Here is a 15,755-nt window from a genome sequence, read left to right on the forward strand (position 1 = left end):
TGATCTGGGTGATGGTGTGGGAGCAGCAGGCTTGGTGGGAAAGATATCGGAAATATCCTGGGTCTCGCGGGCTTCCAGCTATGTTAGCGCCATGGAAAACCCCGACGCGCAGGCTGGGAATAACAGCGCAATTGCCACTACACAGCTCAGCTATTTCATGGAGGATGAGGACCTCTTGATTATCGATGAAGATGATATCGACGCTCAATACTGGCCAGGCGGTGCTTGCGCGCAGATTCTCAGCGAGGCGTTTTTCCATGCACTTCATGGAATCTTCGACTGTTTCGATAGAGACCAGTTCTTGCAAGAGCTACGCAGATTCCCAAGCCGCCACCACGTCCTTTCCAGGGACTTGCGGAGATGGCTTGCGCTAGCCAACCTAATGTGGGCAATCGCATCAAAATGGTTACATCTGGCCGAACTAGCTGATAACCCCGATATTGAAAGCCACTCAGTATATTATGCCAGGGCCCGAGCCTTAGGTATTGACCACAGAGTGATGCTCGACCGTCAGGGTTTGCATGGCGTCAAGGCCGATGGCTTGCTCTCGTTCTATCTCTACTTAAACGGATCAATTTCCAGGTATGTTTAATTTTTCGCATGACAAGAACGTCGCTAATCGAGTTCAAGAGCGTGGTCTTTGGTGGGTTTAGCAATCAGGAATGCATCTTGCCTTGGCCTACATCTCCGTGCTGTGGATGATGCTACCCCCTCTGCTCAACTGATGGAACGAAGTCGATTGTGGTACTCACTTTACAACCTCGAAGTGGTCATTTGCGAGGTACTTGGAAAGGTGCCTTCAATCTCTCTAAGTTACACTGCAGTTTCCATCAACCTCCTTGAAAGCGTTCCAAGTCAAGAACAGCGAGACTACTCAGATGATGCTGATCCAAGAGCGTTGTGGATGAAATTTATCCGGTACCAGAGAAACATGACACAGACAATGCGTGGAAACCATTTTGCCTGGCAAGACTTCCAGTTCATCGGCTATGGTGCACATCAGAAATATCTAAGGAGCCGGACACATCTTTCTGTGATCAGTAACCGGATCATGGCACAGCTCTATCTCCCGAGTCAAGTCGACACCTGGGCGTCAACGCAGCGGAAAATCACCCAACTCCATGGTCAGTTGCTCGAGTGGGAGAACAATCTATCCACCGACTTAAAGTTACAAAGTGACAAGGCCGTGAGCGCGGATCCTCGGGCGAAAATCGAACTGGTGACATATTACCACAGTGTCCAAATGGTCTTGTTCAGACCTTGCTTGTGTCATATCCGAATTCCAGGCGAATCGGTCACCTCGAAAGAATTCAATCTCATCAACGCCAGAAATTGTGTCAAGGCTGCGGTGTCGTTGATCGATATCTTACCGGATGACCCGACTGCGCATGAGGCGCACCAGCTCCTTCCCTGGTGGAACTTGCTGCACTATCTTGGTCAGACCTTGGCGGTTTTTTCACTCGAACTCTCTATGAACATGGAACATGTCAGCTCGACCATGTCACTTACACCTCAGATTCAAAAAGCCATGTCATACCTCTGGTGCCTTACTGCCAACTCGAAGTCATCTTACAAGGCATGGCGGATCTTCCGACAAATGCTACTGGTACTCGAGTCTCGTGTGGATCGTTTTAGTGTTCGTGGCCTTCAGGTGGAGGCGCACATTCCTGCCGGATGGACAGCAATCGATGAAGCTCTACTGATTGATGCACTTAAATCTATAGCGAATAGCAGTTCTTGAAAGACTGTCATAGTCAGCAGCGCATAAACGATGTCAATGCAAGTCAGAAGTCGTATACATGTCCTGACCGCGCGCTGTATTTGAATATATATATGGACGATACCGCCTAGCAGGCAATCGGGTAGCAATACTCCGTACTCGGTAAGCATACCATGCAGAAATAGTTAAGACAAAGTACTCCGTATGTGCACAGCCGTTAATTCGTCAACCGCCGGAACCTGAACACACATCAGTGTGGCTCGGAGCAAGGCCATGAAAACTGCATCGGCTAACCCTCGATGGCCACCTCTTCTCAAGTGGTATGCGTACTCAGATAGATGTTTCCTACCAATCCGGAAGTATCTGTTCGCCCTTGACGTTTGAATCATGAGGAACGGATGCGCGTACAACCATCAAACCTATGCCGTCCACTGGCTCAAAATTCGGCGATGCACATCTCCCTCGGTCAGATACGGGCCCAAGCGGAGATTGACGGAAATAATATCCCACACCCAAGCACACGAGATCACAGCGCGGTGTTGAACCCCTTGGACAAGCACGCCTCTCATCTTAGGGCATCCGCGATACTTTTGGCACGCACCAAACGAACCGAGCTGCCCAAGCCACGATTCGGCCCATCGACTAGGCACTTTTGGGAAACGAGTTGTGCAAACGGTTCCAGGCGATGATATTCTACTTTCGTATGCCTTGTGCGCAAGTACGCTAACCTCATCCGCACAGAAATGCGGCAGGGAAGATCTCCACTTGGATGAATATTTCACCCGCATCACGGGCGGTTACGATGCGTCAGGTGGCGGCAGGGCTGGCGCCCGGAAATGCAGGACATTTCCTGTCCAAGCTCCCACATGGCCCCGTGCAAACCATTGCCGTGTTCTCGTATGCATCTGGTCCTCGCCCTCGCACCATCCACAAGCTAATCACATTAGTCCGAGCATTTAGCACCGCATGAATTGTAACCGAGCTTGTCGTCCACGTACTGTAATTAGCCACAGTATCGCTGTGGAAACACACGCTGCGGTCTGACCTTGGAGGTTATGGAAATACTCTGGGTTAGAGAGTGGTACGGTTGAACTCGGGTCGACGGTCCCAGCCAGCGACAACGGTGTGGGCAGCCATGTGAGATCCGTGAGCGTTTCGTGGAAGCACAGCGCTTCTCTACGGGACCCACATCGATTGGGTGGAGGATATTTTCGTGCGCTTAACTGACGAGACCTGAGAGCTTGTGCGCCTCGGCGCGGGGCTCGTTGCGGGCTGAAGATGAGATCACGCCGGAGCAAGAATGGTAGACCTACGGAATTTCGTTTTATACAACGCGTCCGAATTTTCCAGATACTGTGCTGCGGGAGTGATCGTGGGGCTGACAGTGTCGGAAGATAGCTGTACACATCTTCGCGGCCTCGAGATATTCGCTAATTTTGTCCCGTGTGTGCCGGAGCTGAGAGGTTCGCTAGCGGCGAAGTATAACCGAACATTACGTATGCGGCGAAGAAGTATTGATCCACATCCAGCATTTACAAGAAAGATCACGTCGTTTGTACGAGCAATACGCCGAGATCCCGGTGACTTGTCGCGCCGACCAGGGACAAGATTCCCATGACCGCTGCGACTTTTCGAGCACGAAATGTCGATTGTTGCGTAGGCCTGCGTCCGCTGAATTCTCAGGCCTCGCCGGCAAGGGAGGATTAATGTGTACATGTACAGCAGAGGGAGGATGGAAACATCTCGAAGACCGTTGTCTTGGCTGTTCCCGCAGAGTTGCGCAGGTTACATGAAATGTGGCAATTTCTCCCACGACGCTTCGGGCTCGGCTTTGTATTTATCCAACGTCTTTCTGTGACAGTATTGGAGTGATACGCGTCCTGGAGGATCAGAGCTGGCGCGCAGGTCATGCTGTGCAAGCATCAACCTAGGATTTTTTTAGGGGTGGGGAAGACACCCGGAAGACATCTGAATGTTCGCATTGCGCGGAGACACAAACACTCCTATTTCTTTTGGAGAGGGTGAGTGCGGATCCCTCTTTGCAAACCACAATAGTGCGTGGGCTTTCACTTTCTTGATATCGGGATCGCAGCGGGCATGCGATTGCGAACGAATAGGACGAGCTCCATCAAGTCCACCACACCCGCCCCTCCTCGAAGAACCCGAGAAGGCCGGTGGAGCTGACCAATGAATCCTTCTGGAATAAGGATGCCGGAAACTGCTGATTGGGAAAGAGTGAGCGGGTATCGCTCCATTCTGCCGGAGGGTTGAATCCCCTCGGTCCCTGATCAACACTTAAGCTGGCGGTGACACGTTTTACAAAACACCGACGTGGGGGCAGGATATGTATCGTCAAGTACGAGCCAATGCGCGTTGAAAATGTTCTTGATCTAACCTGGGATGACCAATCAAACGACACCGTTTATATATTCCTTTGGGCTCTTATTGGCCAACATGATCTTTGGAGGCACAATGGGCATTGCCTCGTAAAGGACCCGCTTACCAAGGAGGAACTGCTTCAATCGCAGCGGCTTCGCGGCATTCGAGCATCCGGACAACGGCCACTCCAAGAATGGTCGGTCCATACACTCTGTCCTCGAGCCTCTGTTCGTCAGCCGAGACTCCCTTATCTCAGATAGCAGCACTTTTTTTCAGATGTTTGCCTGCACTCCACGGTAGAGTGGCAGTACAAACGATGGGAGCGTTCGGCACAAGTCAAAAGAAGAGGGGAGAGCACCTCTGGCAACAGGCTCCTCGTTTGACTCTCTTCGTTACATGGACTCTCCGGGAACAGCCACATTCTCGCGGCGACCTCTGTCATCGCGTGTATAAGCAGAGATGTCGAGCAACGGCCAGCAATAATTGCATGACCATCAACGTCTTACTCGCAGATCCGGCAATGATCGGCTTTGTGAAGATCTTGTGGTCGGACTAGCCACTTGTGAAAATGAAATCTCATGCTGCTGTAGCAATGAGCCGTGGTCGGACTTTGGACGACTTGGCGGCGGCTGCAAGGGCGCCATTGAGGGCTTTTGAACGAGGCAACCTCCGAGGCAGGGCCTTGCCCAGTCTGAAAGGACGCCGCCTGGTAGCTGAAGGCTCGGACGGCGAAGCTGATGTTGGGAGTCATCAAAGGAACGTAGGTTTTCCTTCACCCACGCTATGTCGGTCTGAGAAGGTTGCGGTAGAGACCTGACCTTTCTGCTGCCACAGTCCATGCCAACCACTGTTCGTAAGTTGCATGGTTGATGGTCCTATCACAATCAACCGCTTCCTTGCCTGATAGATAGACGATGTTCTGCTCGGACGTGGCACGTTGCATCACGGCTGCTGTTTGTATGTCTGCGTCGCGACGGACATGTATCGCCCTCCATACAGCGTCTTCAACACTCTCAGCCCAGACAGTATAGCCATGACCACGCTGGAAGATGACCTTGTGCCTAGGAAGGTCGTGTGACGACACACCGTCCAACCTCATCTCGCCGTCCCGGCCTCTATAAAGCGCCTCTGCCAAGGCATCACCAAGATACTGACAGTTTACCATCAAGTTTTGTGGTTGAGATGGTGGTAGAGCGTCGTAATATTTCGAAGGATCGAAGATAGGAGGCGAGGGCCCCAAAAAGCCTGCCATTAGATAGCTAGGCTGTAACATGCTGACTTCGCTGTCACAAAGGCCGTAGATGATTGCTGCTCTACAGTGCGAGTGTATAATACTGCGGACACCGGGGTATCGGAAGTAGATAGAGCTGTGTGTGTAATGCTCCGACTGTTCCGGGACGGACTCGACTTTGCGACAGCCGGCGTATGGGTTTCTTACAGGGGTGCCATCGAAGACGTGCCACTGCTCGAGGTCGCTTTTCGAAGAGACTAGGATCGCTGGACGGCTGCTGGTGAAGAAGGTCGAAGGATCGCGAGGATTTCGTACGGATATCTGACCGTGCTCGTCTATAACCTCGTGTTGATGTAGTATGTGAAATGCCGTGATCAACTGAGAGAGAAACTGATCCAGAGAATCCATTTCCATGGTCTCCATGGCAGGATGCGGTTCTTATCAGCAAACGAGAGGACATGCACAATTCTACGTGTCGGAGAAAGCCACCTATATAGTTTGCGGTAGGCGTACTATTTCTAGTGATCTAATGCTTTGCTCACTGGCACACAAAGGGGGTAGTTAGATCGCCTGAACAACATGTTTGTGATTGGGGCTCGGCATGCGACCGGGGATCGGTTGTCGTTATGGTTTCGAGGGATGGAGGTTGAACTCGGATACCGTGCCATCCATTGGCCTGCAGCCTCCAGCCAATTGTAAATCCTGGAAAACGGCTTCCACTGGCTGAGAATAAAGTGGAGAAGCATCGCCCTTTTGTGCCCCACCAGGCCACCTTGGTTCGGTCAAACAATTGCACGCTAAATCGAATCAGCTCGGGTTGGCATGATGATTCGGCGGCTCTAAACCTGCATCCAGATCCGGCCCATCACTATAGGGAGACTGTCCGCAGCAGAAGAACGCGGTCAGCGATTGCCCATGTCTCGCGGCACGACCGTGGCCACCTGGAGGACGTCCATACTTCAGCCAACATGGCACAAGGCCCCGTAAATAGCATGCGCCCAACCGCCCTGTTTCCTGCCCGACATAGAATTTGTGATACCGCGCCTGGCACGGTTGCGTGTGATAAGTTTGAGCCTTGGGTCCGTTTTTGAGGCCGACAAAGGCCTGCAGAAGACCACGTCTCCCCTGACTGACCACTGCGAACTCTGCCGCTCCCTTCTACTATGCATTCCAATCAACGCGGCAAATCTTCTGTTGTCCCCAGAGCACGCGTGTCTCATGCTTGCGATCGCTGCAGGGCCATGCGATCAAAGTGCTCCGGCGGCGACACCTGTGCGAGATGCGTCAAGGACAATGCTGTCTGCGAGTACGGCGATCGTAAAAGAGAAAGGGTCAAGAAGTGCTGCCGCCATCTCCCATTCCTTTTCCACTGTTCTAATTTATTTTTGTGCGCGCCCAGGGAGCTATTAACAAACCGGGAGCGAATGCAAGAACTGGAAGAAGAGAACACCATGCTTCGCGGGGAGCTGCAATCCGTGGTCCAAGATCCGACACTTAGCTCGGACCAGCACAGTAATCTGTTGGCGATGCTGTCCAAAGTGTGCATTTAGGTTGTTCGTCCAGGTGGAAAACAGGCTGATTGATGAACAGTATCCTTCGGAGCCTCTGCCCAGCCTTTCGCGCGTGTCAGGTTTTGACCTGTCACGCGCGTCGAGCTCTCGACGTGCAGATCATTCTGGACCGGCGATGTCATCGAAGAGCTACGGTTTGGAAGCTGCGCCTTCAGCAGGCGAAACGGAGGTGAGCTCAAGTGTAGGATCTCCCGGGAAGCAGGGAGAACTTGAGCGAGTAGTGGGCTTGGGCCGCGGCTCCGGTCTGTCTGGGTTCTGCGGGAAGATGTCAGAAATGTCGTGGGTCCAACGTGCTTTCGAATACTTACTTAACGGTCCGGCCGACTGGAGAGTAGGTGTTCCCTTATAGAGAACAGTAAGAGGTCTGCTGACTGTCAGATCCCTTCATATTTTACAGACGAGATCGACATTCTGGCTGTCAACGAGGATTATGTCGATCCGAGTCATTGGCCTCCTTTGGAAGCGGTTGAGATCCTGACAGAGGCATATTTCAATGCCTCACAAGCCGCTTTTCCCTTTGTCATACGGGAGCGATTTCTGGAGCAGGTGCTCACGTTTCAAACCCGTGGAACCTCTACATGGTGGAGCAAGCGCTCTTGGCTAGCGCTCGCAAACGTTATATGGGCGACCAGCGCACGATGGCTACAGGTGGCGGAGCTAGCTGAGGTGGTGGACCCTAATATCCATCTGCTTTATTATGCTCGGGCTCGAGTACTCGGTCTCGACCACCGGGTAATAATTGATCACCCAACCATCACACAGATACAGGGACTAGGTGTCCTCAGTTTATATCTCCTTACCAATGGATCCATTACGAGGTATGCGCGTCTATAGTCTTGCGCAATCTCATCTTACTGACACAGTGGTCAGGGCGTCGAATGTCCTTGCTCAGGCCATTCGACATGCAACCGCCTTAGGCCTACATCTCCATGTGTCCGACCCCGATGTGAGCGAGGCGGACATATTGGAACGTGCTTGGACCTGGAGTTCCTTGTACAGTCTGGAAGTCCTGGTCGCCGAAATCACAGGCTTACCAAAGTCAATCAATCTTTCCGAGCGGATATTTCTGGGCCATTACGATACAGAGGTCCAAAGCAGTGATATCCAGCTCGATCAAAGTGTTGAGAATTTTATACTAGAGACTAGGAGAACGTGGCTCACTTACTTGAGCACCGGCAGGGTCACTTCACAGGACACGCTTAGTGGACTAGCCTCAGCAGAAACAGGGTACATGCCGAAGCACCTTCCGTCTTTCTACTTCGAACAACGACTTCAGCTTTGTCTCATCAGCGATAGGATCGGCCGAGAATTATACAACGACAGCCCACCCAGTACCTGGGTTGAGATTCAGCGCAGAATCGCTGCATTAGAGGTCGAACTGAGGAGTTGGGCTGAAACTTTCATACACGATGATGACCCAATTGATCAAGCACCTTCGAGCATCGACGTGACCCTGAGGCTGAACTTAACAATGTACTATCACAGTCTACAAATGATCCTTCACCGACCTTGTCTGTGCGAGATAGTCATCGCATCCGAGTCTCAGGAGTCTCAGGAATTCAACCAAAATTCAGCACGAGCGTGTAACGGTGGGGCCCTGTCTCTACTAGCAGATCTACCCGACACGGGTACTGGTCAAGAAGTATGCCAGCATCTCCCATGGTGGAATCTGCTCCACTATCTGGTGCAAGCTGCAGCAGTGCTGCTACTGGAGCTGTGCCTCGAAGGTCAACATTGTGAAGGTCAAGTGGAGGAGATTTCAAGGTCTTTGCGCAAAGCAATGGCGTATATTGCGCATATAGCCACCAGCGGTCTCTCGGCATATCGCGTTTGGAGAACTTTTCGTCACCTCTTGTTTGGGCTGTCGTTCAAATATAGTAGCATCGAGCTGCAAAACATACCCACCGAAATCGCTCAGCCTTTTAGATGGAGTGAAGAGAATGAGAGCGATTTACGGAGCATGCTTGCAAGTACGGGACGAGATCTCCCGAATAGTTAGGAGGACGAAAACATCAGTCATTCCTGTAGACAAGCCAACATGGCAGTTCTGCAAGTTGTCTTTGTCTTTTGTGTGGTTTGCTCAAAGGGTAGTCCAGGATGGACATCTTGTGCTATGGGGATGCTGGGCGTAACCCGGTCGTGTGAGATTGCTCTCGACATAACGCTTTCTTGTACGAACCAAGGATACCTTTCGCCTTCTTGTCGGTGACCCGAAGGCCCGCCTCATGATATGCCAAAAACAGGGTGGTCGTATTGCAAAGGTAGATCTAGATAGGACTGTCAAAAGGGCACGACTAGAATTTTAAAGGTCATGCATCCAGGGAGAAGCCGTCTATAAGCGTGGGTGCTCCAAGTTCGATCCATGACGGACCAGTCAAGAGTCGAGTCGACAGTTGGCAGCAGTGCTGTAGTGCAGCTGGCATGCAATTAAATGGACCGTAGCCTTGAGTACGTTCCCGACGCAACCTTGGGGATGGAATCAATCTAGATTGATCTCGGGAGGAATAGCAGGATGCGACCAGCAACCTCTGCAACTGGTGCTTGCAGGACAGATAGTAATTCTTGGTAACATCTGCATATCTCGAGCGTGCGCATCCAGTTAGATCGAGGCTTCCTGTACGGAGTTCCTCTCAAATGCACCTTCTTTTTGCCCAAACATGGAGTGCTACTGTCGCGATTAGCACCTCTGAAGCAAGCGAAGCAAAACCGAACCAGGGTGCTTGAGCTTTCACTTTCGAGGGCTCCAAGCACGAATCTCAGTCATGCAAAATGATGCAACCAGGACAGGTCGTCCTTGTCCCACAAGGATACAAGCTGATTTTTCAGAGAGTCTTCATGGAGGCTTGCTTATGCTGGAATTTCTTGGCGTACCGGGTGTGCTTTCTTACGCGCAGCGCCGATATGAAAATCGAGGCCATTGACTCACCGAGCAATCAGGTTGGTGCATAATACGTACCAGTGATCACACGACGAATTCCGGACGGATTCGCAACGGCGTCCGTGGATCACGGTGTGATATATCTTGCCGTATCGCGCCGAACTAAGCACATTGCGTATCTAGCCACCCGGGAACGGCACTGTTGTGATCTTCCGGACAGTGTCGCATTTGATCTCAGAAATACTGTGTGCGGGGGTTCAGTTGTCATTTTCGTAGTTCTCAGTTTTCATGTCTTTCAGGCCAAGGTCTTCCATTTCCTCCTCGGTCCTTTCGTATTCTTCTGTCTTGACTTGCGGGTCTTCGCCAGAATCCACGTTCAGCTGCACAAATGAGTTTGCCAAGGGATCTTCAAGTGTGATGGAATAAGGAAACTTGGCCTTGATGGCGGAATCCAGTTTATCGAAAAAACTGTCCCACCTTGACTTCGTGTCGGCAGTCATGGAGTCACCTCCTGCAAGATCTTCATCTCCAATGTTATAGATCTGGCCATGGAGCTGGTCACGAACTTGAGTAAGTAAGCCCTCCAACGTGGTGAACCGACCACCTAGCGTGCCAGGCTGTACCTCTAGCCCAAGGTCATGACTCTTGAGGACACAGGACTCTGACTTCAGGACATCTCTGGACATGTCCTCTAGCGTCTTGACCTCGAGAGTAATCCGCTTGCCCTTTTCGGGGACTGCACCACCCGTCTTCACATCGCTGGTCCTGAAACCGCAGTGTTCACATACCGTTGCCATGATGATGACTTCTTTAAAATGTGGGATGTTCGTCTTCTTCATGTTTACCGTGCATGGTTTCCCACAAGCAGGGCATTCGGCGTGGAGTTCATAAACTTCGTTGTCAACGATGTCGACGCCTTCCATGGCGTTGCCGTCGGCGTTGTCGTCATCATCAACCACAAGGCCAAGCTGTACATTCTGTTGATGGCTGCGCAGGTAATCGGTGCGAACATACTTGGCACCTTTGTCCTCGGTGGATGGCTCGATGAAAGAGTTGCCCGAAATGTCATCCAACGAGACCGTGAAAGGGAATCCGCTTCCCTCAAGCATTTTCTCCAGCTCCTCGATGATTGCTTGCAGAGCATTGTATAGTTCAACGCTTGTTTCTTTCCTGGCCGGCTGATCAGTCTCCAGGTCTGTCTTGATCTTCGAGATCAAGCCCTCGAGATTCGTGAATTGACCCGGCGCAGGGGGCATTTCCAAGCCAAGGTCTTCAATGCGGAAGACGCCGGTATCACTGCGGACTACCTGTCTTTGAAGGTCGCCTGTGGTGTCCAATCTAAAAGTGAACTTTGCCCCCTTCTCTTGTATCTCACCTGCGCTCTTGACCGTGTTGTTCTTCCAACCACAGTGATCGCATGAGAATGACTCGAGCAGGATTTCTTTGAAGAACGGGATCTTTATGGGGAGGATTCTGGTAATACCCTGCTGCCATTAGCGCCGTCCGTGAAGGTTGGCCAAGCCCATACACACCTCATCGCGACAATTCATACATAAACTCTCGATCTCGTAGACCCCAGTCTCATTTGGGTCTGCGTGTACAACAGAAGGAGCCTCAGCATCTGCCATGATCGTGTTCAATTACCGTCTCGTATACTTCTGGAGTATGTAATTGCTTTCGGGATCGTGGTTCGTAGCTGGCTGCTATCCCGGCGGCTCTTATGCTTGACATGCCTGCTGGTACCAGAATTTTTATCTTCTCGAATGACGCAGAAGGATCGACGTACGCCAAGCCGGCCGCTAGCAAGAAAGTGAGCGAAGTCGCGATTGGACAGCCTTGTGCGGCGAGAAGGCTGAGCTCTCGCTCGTCCTGCAATAGTGGAAGGATCATTTCTTCATCAGGTCCAAGAGGTTGAGGCTCGGAGGAGTCTTCGTCTGTGCACTCTTATGGAGAAGTGCTTGCAAACCTTCTCGATCTTTTCGTGCCTTTGCTCTTTTCTTGCTGGTGGACTTGGTGTTGCTTTCCAATACCGGCTCAGCGCGCATAATATTCTCAAGGGACGATTGAGCAGGAGCAGCCGCAGCCGGTTGCTTCTTGTCTTTTCTGGGACTTGATGCAATGGCAATGACATTCTTCGTGACATTGTCGCATAGTGAGCAACAATGAGAGCGGACCTTTTGCCGTGTGACTTTTTCGTGGTTGAGGCCCTTACGACCGCGTCTTGTCCTTTTCGCTCTGATCTTGCTTTTCATCGTCCACTGCGGCAGGAGTATGGTACCACAAGCGGCACAGACAAGCTGTCCACGGTTTGGAAGCTGCGAGGAGGCCTCATGGCCCAGCGCCTGGCTCTCACGCATCAGCTGCCTGGACGTGGCCGGTGTGCTAAGGAACAAGTTGAAGGCCGACTGCTGCAAGAATTTGACGCGCAGATTTTGCGCTTCGCTCATCTTGCTACTATCGCCTGGAAATCGAATTGTAAGATGGTACAATATTTCCTGTGTACTCCGTACTTTGGCCGTGGTGCCAAATTCTTAGCGAGAGAGGAATTGCGTCAGATGCCCGAGAAAGTTCGGGTGAAGCATTAAACTCCCTTTAGTGGGCCCAGCTATCGCCCCTCCCGGTGTCCAGTTTGCCCTTACAGCCAACATAATATCTCGAATCAAGATGTCGCCGCATACACTATCATTCTGTGGTGCAAAATACACCGTCCATACAGCAGTGCTGGGAGTCCCGAGGCTTAGATGTCGCCAAGGAACGTCTTAACAATCTCGCCGGCGAATGGCCGCCAACTACAACCTTGCGACGGCCCGCGGGGTCGTGAGATCCGTGGGCCACCCATACATATCTCCAGTGGTAGATCAGTCAGCAAGTTCCCGTCGAACTCCCACCCGTGAGCGTCACCAAGTCTCCAGGACAGATGAGCCCGCCTCAAAGATATTCTTTCGTGAACGCGCGTCCCCAGACGAAGGCGGAAAAGCGACAGACACGGACTGCCATCCGATCGCACATTGGAAAATGGACCCAGGAGAAGCAGCAAAAAATCGAGAACAGTACGAGCTCGGGTGGTGACAAGAACTCACCCCCGGAATCATCGCGCGCTGTGTCGCCTCCGCCAGCACCGACAGATCAGACACGACTGCGCCCTCCCGAGCGACTGGGGAGCGTGTGGTCCGATGGGCCGGACAGCACAAGCAGCGACAATCCTTCCGATCGCGAAAGCACGGAAGATGAGGTTCGAGATTTTTCAGAACTGACCGTCACGGCCCCGCCGCATTTGCGACGAGCATTCTCTGCAGGCTCGATCACCCATTCGAACTCTGCCATCCAGGTTCTAGGGTCAGGTACCCTGGATCCATTCCGTACCTATCCTTCAGAGTTCCCCTCAACATTAGTATCACAGTGCCATGACTATTGTAAGCGGTCTCGTCCAAACAGCCCCCGCCATCCACTTCACTGCGAGACCCCCAAGCAAGAGCTGACAGGCGCCTATAACACAATAGCACTGAAAGTACTATGGCCTGGGTTGACACCCCGGCCTGCGGGTGGGACGGATCCTGCAGCGAGCAAAGGCTGGTTTCCTATGCTGCTCAACGATACCGTCGCTCTGCACTCGCTGTTGTTTGGAGCCCTGAGCCACAAGCGGCTCAATCTGCTGAAAGGGGCCGGGGACCATGTCGGCCTGGACCTGACCAGTCTGGAGCTGGACATGCGACGCTGTGAGGCAGAATCCATTGCACTAATCAACAAAGCTCTTCGCAAAGACAACTTCATTACAGATGCTATGATCGTGTCAGTACTCTGCATGGCAGCAAATGCATGGGACTTGACCCTTGACCGATTCTTGAACGAGCCTGCCCCTCCACCAATATTTGATCCCATGTTGAAGAGTCTGCAGTGGTTGGACGTATATGGACTTCTCAGCGATCATCCAATCCATGCCGCCGGTCTCATGCAGCTGGTCAAGCTGAGGGGCGGCCTGCACGAGATCCGAACGCCGGGTCTTGCTGCAACAGTATTTTTGTAGGTCAACCTCAACCATCGACTGACCTTTCTTATACTGACCGTCTCATTTTCTGTAATAGTTTTGGTGTTCTCAACGCAAGCAAACATCTCACCCCGCCTCTGTTCCCTTTTGTACCTCTTGTCGAGGACGCCGAGCAGAATCAGACACTGTGGAGTCTGTTGGGCACATCCCCGACTGAACTTCGAGACGAGTGTGTATTCGGCGGCCTGTTCGATCTGGGACTGACGAACGAGATGGCCATGGTCATTGTTGCAATGCAGCGATACGGACAGAGTGTCCAGTTGTTCGTGGATGGGGCTCTTGCAGATCTTGATCTCGCCCGGTTTTGCGACAGAAGAAACCTTATCCAACACACCTTGCTATCGCTACCCCCACAAACAGACTTACCGGCCTCGGATGCTCCACGACCCATCTATGAGCCAGCTCGACTCGCCATGTTAACATACTCTCTGACTGTCATCTTTCCGCTGCCTCCACAAGCAGCGCCCATAGCTCTCCTAGTTGAACGGCTCAGATCTGCTCTGCGCGAGACCAACATGCGCGCCAGCTGGTCCTCTTCGCACCAGGTTCGGCGCCTCCTCGTGTGGATCCTTTTTATAGGCGCCATCGCCGCAAGAGACATGCCAGACGACCGGTCATGGTTCGTTGCCTTGCTAAGAAGGCTGACGGTGAAAGAGAATCGGCTCAAAAAGTACGAGCATCTGAAGCGAGAAGTGCTGAATAGTATCTTATGGCTTGACCGGTCTTGTGACGCTGCTGGTAGGATACTGTGGACAGAGATCTTGGGTCCCGGGGAGTAACGGTCATGGGCAAAGAGTACCGTGGCAGGAGATCGAGGAGGAGTCCTCACCAGGAAACCCATCCGGAGTATATACACCCGTGCCCATGGATTTGGGAAGGGACGGGCAGGAAACCAGCCACCATTATATCTGTGATGCTGGAGCCACCAATAGGCACGAAAATGCAAATACTAGACCGGGCACAATCAGTTGCCTGGCCCGGTAGTCTGCCGTGCTCGTCAACCATCATGCCAAAGAGGCATCCCCTTTCCTCTTACGGAGTATAAAAAGACAAACCAGGTGTCGGGACTCGTTCGTTCCATTCGTCAAACAAGGACCCCTGGATGTCGACACCCACCAGCTGTGCAGGTAACAACGCACTGAGAAGGCTGAAAGACGCTGCCATTTGTTGTCTGGCGGTTACCCGGAATTGGTTACAACCCTTTTGGCTCGAAATGATGTGGGGGCGTCTGTGTGTGCCGGCGGATCTCCGCCTCGATACAAATTCCCACGGAATTGGTCCCCAGCGCGGGGGCATCGTCGCTACTCTGTGTAAGCCGGTATTGGGACGAGACAGTGCAGCCTTGCTTCTCAACGACGCCACCTCCAGCTTACTTCTAGCGCCAGTGGACACTTGTCCGGATCGGAGTCAGGAACGCCAGCCCACCAAGGGAGCAGCGGAAGGACGCAAAATCTGGCGGAAACAGGCTTAGCTCCATCAAAGCTTGCATACCTAGCAGGCGAGCAGACAGACAGACAGAGAGATCTCGCCTGTACTTAGGGTGCGCGTAGTCCCCACGTGGCCGCCGCTCTTGAATACATACCAGAATCAGCGGCGCACCGTCGTCAAAAGTAGCTGTCCCACCTCTACTGGCGCCTTCCGCCTTTTCACGTACCTATCACAAGTATTGCATGACAATGTCTACCAATTCTTTTTGCTGCAAGTACGTCGCCGGATTGTATGGGTAAGAGGCTCGTCAAGACGCATCAACTCGATACCATGGGCATCTTCAAAAGCGCCATTGCCGCTGCTTGCTAGAGACTCGGACAGGAACGCAGTTATCACCAAGGGCGGTCGATGTATTTGCATCCGGAGAGGAACCGTGCGTTAAGCAAGCCTCCTGTGGTAGGGAGATGGCTGTCACGGTAGCACTGACTTGTGCCGCTGCTGGA

At 52.3% G+C, this 15,755-nt stretch overlaps 6 protein-coding genes across 6 annotated transcripts; 3 read left to right on the plus strand and 3 right to left on the minus strand.

Annotated features, from left to right (window-relative positions):
* Positions 1 to 91: 91 nt before the first annotated feature.
* On the plus strand, positions 92 to 1,741 carry A1O7_08278 (uncharacterized protein; the record flags this gene model as incomplete). Its single annotated transcript, XM_007762271.1, has 2 exons — positions 92 to 582; positions 631 to 1,741. 2 exons carry the CDS (start codon positions 92 to 94, stop codon positions 1,739 to 1,741), a joined length of 1,602 nt encoding a protein of 533 aa, XP_007760461.1.
* A 3,139-nt stretch (positions 1,742 to 4,880) lies between these two features.
* Positions 4,881 to 5,753, minus strand: A1O7_08279 (uncharacterized protein; the record flags this gene model as incomplete). Its single annotated transcript, XM_007762272.1, has 1 exon — positions 4,881 to 5,753. One exon carries the CDS (start codon positions 5,751 to 5,753, stop codon positions 4,881 to 4,883), a length of 873 nt encoding a protein of 290 aa, XP_007760462.1.
* Positions 5,754 to 7,016: 1,263 nt separating this feature from the next.
* Positions 7,017 to 8,900, plus strand: A1O7_08280 (uncharacterized protein; the record flags this gene model as incomplete). The annotated part of the gene is made up of 3 exons (XM_007762273.1): positions 7,017 to 7,232; positions 7,280 to 7,719; positions 7,772 to 8,900. The coding sequence occupies 3 exons, from the start codon at positions 7,017 to 7,019 to the stop codon at positions 8,898 to 8,900; spliced, it is 1,785 nt and encodes a 594-aa protein (XP_007760463.1).
* Positions 8,901 to 10,036: 1,136 nt separating this feature from the next.
* A1O7_08281 (zinc finger protein) lies at positions 10,037 to 11,407 on the minus strand (the record flags this gene model as incomplete). The annotated part of the gene is made up of 2 exons (XM_007762274.1): positions 10,037 to 11,263; positions 11,312 to 11,407. 2 exons carry the CDS (start codon positions 11,405 to 11,407, stop codon positions 10,037 to 10,039), a joined length of 1,323 nt encoding a protein of 440 aa, XP_007760464.1.
* A 258-nt stretch (positions 11,408 to 11,665) lies between these two features.
* On the minus strand, positions 11,666 to 12,226 carry A1O7_08282 (uncharacterized protein; the record flags this gene model as incomplete). The annotated part of the gene is made up of 1 exon (XM_007762275.1): positions 11,666 to 12,226. One exon carries the CDS (start codon positions 12,224 to 12,226, stop codon positions 11,666 to 11,668), a length of 561 nt encoding a protein of 186 aa, XP_007760465.1.
* A 470-nt stretch (positions 12,227 to 12,696) lies between these two features.
* Positions 12,697 to 14,603, plus strand: A1O7_08283 (uncharacterized protein; the record flags this gene model as incomplete). Its single annotated transcript, XM_007762276.1, has 2 exons — positions 12,697 to 13,799; positions 13,862 to 14,603. 2 exons carry the CDS (start codon positions 12,697 to 12,699, stop codon positions 14,601 to 14,603), a joined length of 1,845 nt encoding a protein of 614 aa, XP_007760466.1.
* Positions 14,604 to 15,755: the final 1,152 nt, after the last annotated feature.

Source organism: Cladophialophora yegresii (genome assembly GCF_000585515.1).
Source record: "Cladophialophora yegresii CBS 114405 chromosome Unknown aczIN-supercont1.6, whole genome shotgun sequence".
NCBI classification, from domain to species: Eukaryota; Fungi; Ascomycota; class Eurotiomycetes; order Chaetothyriales; family Herpotrichiellaceae; genus Cladophialophora; species Cladophialophora yegresii.